Genomic DNA, 7,116 nt, shown 5'->3' with positions numbered 1-7,116 from the left:
CACTCACTGGTTTTTCCATTCAGAACATCATCTGCTTTGTGCCGTGCACTGTGCTGGCATGGAAGGGAAACAGGAAGTGATTGCTAATGGCTATGGGACAGTTCTTTTGGGGTGATGAATGTATTTCTTGATGAGTGTTTATACTGAACACCACTGAAGTGTACAATCTGAAAAGGGTAAACCTTATGGTATGTGAATTATATCTCAATAAAGCTGTTATTTTGAAAAATTCAGAAATGGGTGAGGGGGTCTAGATATTGGTAGTGATAAAAATTTCCCACATGGTACAAACTTGCAATCTAGGGTTAAGGGTTCTAATGGAGTGATTCTCAAAGTAGGGTCCTTGCACCAGCTCCAGGTCCCTATAATGTGTTAAAAATGCATTCCTGGGCTCACTTAGGCTTATTGAATCAGAAACTTGTGTTTTCTGAAGCCTGCCAGGTGGTTCTGATGCCCCTTGAGGTCTGAGAATCTGCATGGCTAAAGCCTTATTTAAAAAATACAGGGAGACTTGGTTTTGCAGCCTGGTTGCTCCTGCTTCTGCCATGTGACCATAGTTAAGTGACAATCCGTCTGTGCCTTAGTTTCCTCATGTAAAAATGTGGATTACCTCCTCCTGGGAGAGAGCTGTGGGAAAGAAATGAATTAGTATGTTTAAGGTGCTTTGGATGGGGCACAGCCCTTAGTAGGTGCTCACTAATAACATGTTGTTATTGTTATGATTACTCCAGAAGCTGTAAACCATGTTAAAATGGAAAATTGTATTATTAATTCTAGAGGTGGCCTCTTAGGCCGCCACCCATTGTCTCCCAAGCACCTGACCTCCATGCCCAGCCTCTGCAGCAGCAGGTGCCAGAGGAGAAAAGTTAGAAGCAGGGCGAGGGGAGTGTGCTCCTGCAGGGCTGCTCTACGTGTACCGTATGATGCCAACACTTAGTGAACACTTTGCATGCTCCAGGCATTGTCCACATGCATGGTGCATCTCACATCCATTACACCATTTAAAACACAGTTCAAAGGCAGGGCTGGGCTGGCAAATCCCCTAGTGCCATGGGTCTCTGTGTCCTGTGGCTGCCCTGGCAGACCCGGGATCAGGGGTGGTGAAGAACTGTGACAACCAAAAGATAAGTCATGACTAGGCCACCATTTGAACTCACAGTTGTTGTCAAGTCAGGTAAATTGGGGACTGTCTGGATTGCTCTGTGAGGTCAGATATTTGAGGAGAGTCAGTGCTTCTATGCTGGGGTTTTCACAGGAAGGTGGAGGCAGAAGTGGGAGAAGGCAGGTGGAGAAGAAGGATGGAGGCAAGAGAATTGCTACTTTAACTCGGTTGTGCATTCATTGCCTTTGGTGGGAAGAGGACTTTGGCTCTGGGCTTGTTGACGTGAGAGCCTGGGAGGCAGAGCTCAGCTAGAGTTAGAGCATAAAGACGCTTCCACTAGCGCCCAGGGTGTTTGACACGGTTCCCAGGAACTTGTGATTTAGAGACTTGGCTTTGGTAGCTCCATAGTGAGAAGGCAATGGAGGGGTTTTGAGGGTGATATTAGGGAGACAGGGAGAGAGGTGGAGAGGGAGAGAGGGACAGAAACTATTATACAGGGTTTGGCAAAAGTAGGTTTACAGTTGTTTGTACGGAAAATAATACAAGAATAAACTGTGTTTTGTGCACTCACAACTGTAAACCTACCTTTGCCCACCCCTGTATAGTGAGCAGGTTGTGCGCTAGGTGCTTTCAAATCATTTAATCTCATTTCATCTTCTTCAGAATTCTATGAATTAAGTTTACAACACCTTCCCCCTTAAAGATATTTGGGGAAAACTGGGACTCAGAAAAACTTGGCTTGATTTAGGTCACAGGACCAGAAGCAGGTAGGAAGCTGGGCCTCTGCTCTTTCAAGTAAAATGACACCTCTTGGGTCACTTAGAATGTGGGAACTCAGAGGTTCTTAAAGGCCAGTGGGCAGCCTTACATGGCCTGGGGTGTTTGATAGCAATGCAAACTGCCGGCCCCTCTCCTGACCTGCTGAGTGAGACTGTAGTGATGGAGCTGAGGACCAGTGTTTGTATCCCTCCCGGCAGGAGCTGCTAATCGCGCCCAAGTCTGGACGTCCGACTTTCTGTTTCCACATCCTCGTCCTTCCAGCCTACTGTCTGTGTCTCCCAGCTCCCAGGGAGTTTAGGTTGCTCAAGCTCTCAGATACACACCCCTGTTACAATTCCATGGAAGGTCTCAACCCAGATGTTATCGGGAGCCACCTGGGCACTTGGGGGGCAGGGAGCTGGCAGTAGTGCTCTTGGGAGAGTGTCTCTGAGCAAATCAAGTGACACCAATAATCACCCAGGGCCACCAGCTGCCAGAAAAAGGCCAACGCGTTCCACCCTGCTCTCATCCTGCACAGACAAGAATGCGCTTTCTCTGTGAAATGTGTCTTTTGACCTGTTTTCTCAAGGCACTTTGAGGGTTTATGTTCCATGCAGCGCAGAGGCCTCCCACCCATTTGGGTGTAGGGAGAAGGCAGCGGCCTCCCTGAGGGGCCTGGGACGGTGGGAGCTGAGTCTGAACCAGTGGAGACCAGGGCCGCCTACCTCTCCCCAGAGCAGGGTCACTGGAGCTGCTGTGCCCTCCACACCTGGGGGCTTCAGTGTCCTCTACACCTGGGCACAGAGTTGAGTTTGAATTTCAAACACTCCAGTGAAGGCTCTTAATCTTTTTAGCAAACTAAGAACCTCAAGAACCTAGTAAACACTAACAGCAACAACAAAATCAATGAAAAAAAACCCAGATGCTCTTTAAAAGTTTCTCTTCCCTTGACTGCGGAGGACTTGGGAGCAACAACCCTGCTGAGAAGATAGGGAGAGGGAGGTTTCTCAGGCCCCGTGGTAAATGCCAGGCCACTCACAGCTCTCTAGGGATGGGATGCAGGAGGCAGAGGGACCCAGAGCAGGTGGGTCCTCACAGGAGGACGAGGCTCAGTAGGGTATTCTCCATTGAGCCAGCCTCCTGGGAACTTTTTTCCTCTTTACCAGGTGTGGGCTGTCACCCGGCTCTGGCCAGCAGTCAGCACAGCAGGTCTGTCATAGGTGTTGAAGGTTAGGGTGTGGTCTCACCTGTCCTTGGGGCTTCTACTCCATGTTTTCTGGGCTCTGCCTTGACAGGAGCCCCCTCCTCAGGCCTGCACCCCTTCTACTGTCCACCTCGCTCTTCCTCTCATCCTTTGAAATTGGCTCAGCCTGTGTGCAGAGGTGGAGGGAGAATGGTCTGTTTGGCCAAAGACTGTAACTACAGTTTTCTTTTTTTTTTTTTTTTAAATATATTTTATTGATTTTTTACAGAGAGGAAGGGAGAGAGATAGTTAGAAACATCGATGAGAGAGAAACATCGATCAGCTGCCTCCTGCACACTCCCCACTGGGGATGTGCCCGCAACCCATGTACATGCCCTTGACCGGAATCGAACCTGGGACCTTTCAGTCTGCAGGCCGACGCTCTATCCACTGAGCCAAACCGGTTTCGGCTGTAACTACAGTTTTCTATTGTTCTGAGGACAAAGACCCAAATCTTTAACAGAGACAGCCTAAGGCAGGAGTGGGCAAGGGCCACAGAGGGCCGGAACAAAAGCATGAATGGAATGTTTGTGTGAACTAATATAAATTCAAAGTAAACATCATTACATAAAAGGGTACGGTCTTTTTTTTTTTTAGTTTTATTCATTTCAAACAGGCCTGATCCAGCCTGCGGGCAGTAGTTTGCCCACGGCTGGCCTAAGGTCAGGTCCTGCTTAATTGGGGAGGTGGTGGATGGTGCAAGAATGTGTGTGTGTGTGTGTGTGTCATCACCAACATTTAAAAAGAATGAAAAAAGAAAACATAGAAAAGATAAAGATAAGACTGCAAATACTGTGAGAGTTGACAGTTCCTTTGTGAAACTTTTTTCAGGTTTGTGTGTGTGCTTGCTGACTCACACAATAAAGCTTATTTCTTTCTGGCAGTCACAAGTATCTGATACCTACACTTCACACCGTGTCCGGGCGTGGGCTTTCCAATGTCACTACCACTGCTTTGCTTTCTCTTAAAGGTATGCCAAGTCCAGTCAGATCAAGACTGTGTCCAGCAGCAAGATATTTTTTAAAGGAAGTAGATTCCGATACAGGTGAGTCCCTACGGTCCCGTTTTGATGATGGGGCTGGGGGAAGGCATTGACATTTGAATGTTTTGCTTATAAATCAGTGCACTTTGGCTTATGCCCCTGTTTTGGTCCCCCCTTTCCATTTCACCCATCTTTTATGCTCATGGGCGCTCTGCATGCAGCTTCATAGTAACTTCCCCGCATGGAGGGAGAGAAGGTGTGGGCACCTAGAGCTGGGTCAGTCAGTTGAAGTTGTGAAGTTTAAAGAAAATGCTTGTGCATCACCCTCCTCTCCCGCGCTGAGTACCTGTGCAGAGACGGGTGTTTTTGTCTTTTGCAGCGGTAAGGTTGCCAAAGAGGTGGTGGAGGCGAGTTCCAGAATCCAGAGGGAGCCTCCGGAGGTGCACAGGTGAGTGGGTGCTCCCTGGGGCTCTGGAGGCTTCTGGGATGGACAGAGGGATTTAAATGCTGGCTTTGCCAAATGACAAGAAGGGTATAAGGGCACTGCTGCCAGGCCCTATGTTGTTTTTTGGCCCTAGTTCCAGGCATGGCACTCTCACTGCCCTGGAATCCCTCTCAGACAGACTTGGCTGGGCCGTGGTGAGAGCACAGCTGGGCTCCGTTTTGAGTTGTTTGCTCTGTGGAGAGTCATTGGCTTGACTTGACCTTGAGTGTCACATGAGTAAGCAGGATGTGTGTGAGGCAAGGCTGTGTCATCTCCTGGCTGGGTCCTGATCTTCCCTGATGCCCCATCCCCGACTCCCTATGGAAACACCTGCCCAGGTATCAGGTAGTCCCATCAGCTGGCCTGGGATACTCTGGTCAGTCTGAGATGGCAGTTATGTTGAGCCAGGATTGCAGTCGTTTCAAACCTGAACACTCTTCAGGGTGCCCATCAAGGTGCTGTAAGGCTGACGAGAATGGATATGTCACTCTCTGCCCTGAAGTTGTTTATCAAGGTGGGGCTCATTCTGATTAGTGCAACTATAATTACAGAGACTCAGAGGTGACCAACGTGGCGAGTTGTAAAAGGGAGAGTCAAGTGAGCAGAGAAGGAGAGAGTGTGTGTTGTGAAGCCAATTCCAGAGGGTGTTAAGGGGAAGGAGACATTTGACATCATATGTGAAGGATGGGGTTTTTTGTTTGTTTGTTTTGTTTTTTACTGATTTCAGAGAAAGGAAGGAAGAGGGAGTCAGGGATACAAACATCAATGTAGAGAGAGTATCATTGATCACCTGCTTCTTGCACTCCCTACTGGGGACTGAGCCCACAACCCAGACTTGTGCCCTGACTGGGAATCCAACCATGACCTCCTGATTCATGGGTGGATGCTCAACCACTGAGCCACTCTAGCTGGGCTGGTTTTGGTTTTGACAGGGAACATGGGGAGAGGAAGGGTGCTTAAGCACCCACCGTACGTGCCTACCTCCCTCTCTGTTATGCTAGGCAGCAGGCCCCCTGCAGCAGGCAGTGCATATGGGCTTCCCAGCTTCCAGCCAGTAGTCTTGATGAGGCAGCTGCATGGTTGCCTTGCCATCTGCTGCCTGTCACAGCCACTGGCACAGGTGTGTGCTCTTTCAAAAAGAGAAAGGAAAGCAGAGCTGCGCTCTGTGGCTGGCTGGTGACTGGGGCAGGAATTTGAACGGGGATGTTAAACATTGCATGTCCAGCGACACAATAGCTTGTAGTTATGGAACATCTGTGCCATCTGCCTGGGAGAGGTTTTTTTTGTTTGTTTGTTTTTGTGGTTATTACATTAGTTTGAGCCATGCCCTTTATTCACTTTTCTGTGCCTAGTCTAGTGACACCTGCCTCCCATATCTTTTGGAATGCCTGTGTTGTCACCTAGTCTAGCATGCCTGAGTCTGATGACATATGGGGAAGTACATTAGGACACATGGACACATTGTCAGGGCCTTAAGGACCCAAAGGGCTATGCGTCTTGAATGTTAGGCAGTCTTTCACTAGCCCAGCCCATTGTGAGTCCAGAGGCAGTTCCCAGCTGGGATGTGCATAGCCGACTGGGATGGAGGGGCTGGTGTTTGAATGGAAACCAACTCTATCTGGCTTGTCTGTTTTCAGAACCAACATTTCCCAGAGTCGCAGTTCCCACTCCTTGAACAAACAGCTCATTATTAATATGGAGCCCCTGCAGCCCTTGCTGCCTTCCCCCAGGGAGCAGGAAGAGGACCTTCCCCTGGGTGAGGGTAAGTACGCATCTTTCCAAAGGCCACCTTGCAGGCTTAGCCTGGAGGAGGGAGCGAGGTCCACCTCTGGGTACGTTGGGTAATGGTTGGGGTGGGGGTTGGAGTGAGTCAGAAACTGTACTTTTGGTAGATGCGCTGTTTACAGCTAGAAAACTGCATTGTATTGAGAGTTCTTTCAATTTCTCCTGGAGATATTTCATCGGTACAAAACTATTTAAAACTAAGTTTAATAATTAAAATTAAAAATTCAGTTTCTCAGCCATGATAGCTAGATTTCTAATGCTCAATAGTCAAGTGGGGCTAATGGCTACCATCTTGGACAGCTCAGACTCAGAACATTGTCATCATTGCCGAAACCTCTATTGGATGGTGAAGTTTTTGACTATAATCACAATTACATTAGTGGGTATAAAGATTTATCACAAGTATCTCCACACTGGTTATCCCCTTTCTGTTTCCATATTTCTCCAGCCACTCCTTTTTCCACAAGTCCTTGTCTGACAGCCTTGATGCAAGCTAAAATTTGTAGAATCTATTTCAACCCAAAAGTTGTTATATTTTTAAAAGACCATCATATATATGCACTTCTAGGCCTCTTATTTTGTGCCTTTAGAGACTTAATTCCAGAAAGAATCTCACCATACTTGCTTGCTACTGGTACCTGGTGAGACGAATCTCTCCTATTAATTTCATTAAAAAAAAAAGAATTAGGAGTGAGTTTTATTTATTTATTGTGTGTGTGTGTGTGTGTGTGTGTGTGTGTGAGAGAGAGAGAGAGAGAGAG

The 7,116-nt window shown here is 47.9% G+C and overlaps 1 protein-coding gene across 2 annotated transcripts in view; it reads left to right on the top strand.

Moving 5' to 3' along the window:
* Positions 1-7,116, top strand: part of FRMD3 (FERM domain containing 3) — a 231,118-nt gene that overhangs the window by 180,404 nt on the left and 43,598 nt on the right. For both annotated transcript variants that reach the window (XM_006769025.2, XM_006769024.2), the window contains exons 11-13: positions 4,075-4,149; positions 4,466-4,534; positions 6,208-6,332. In XM_006769025.2, coding sequence (XP_006769088.1) covers positions 4,075-4,149; positions 4,466-4,534; positions 6,208-6,332 — 269 coding nt within the window. The remainder of the gene's footprint in view (positions 1-4,074; positions 4,150-4,465; positions 4,535-6,207; positions 6,333-7,116) is intronic.

Source organism: Myotis davidii, unplaced genomic scaffold (assembly GCF_000327345.1).
Source record: "Myotis davidii unplaced genomic scaffold, ASM32734v1 scaffold98, whole genome shotgun sequence".
Lineage (NCBI taxonomy): Eukaryota > Metazoa > Chordata > Mammalia > Chiroptera > Vespertilionidae > Myotis > Myotis davidii.
This window is presented reverse-complemented; position numbering and strand designations above follow the sequence as displayed.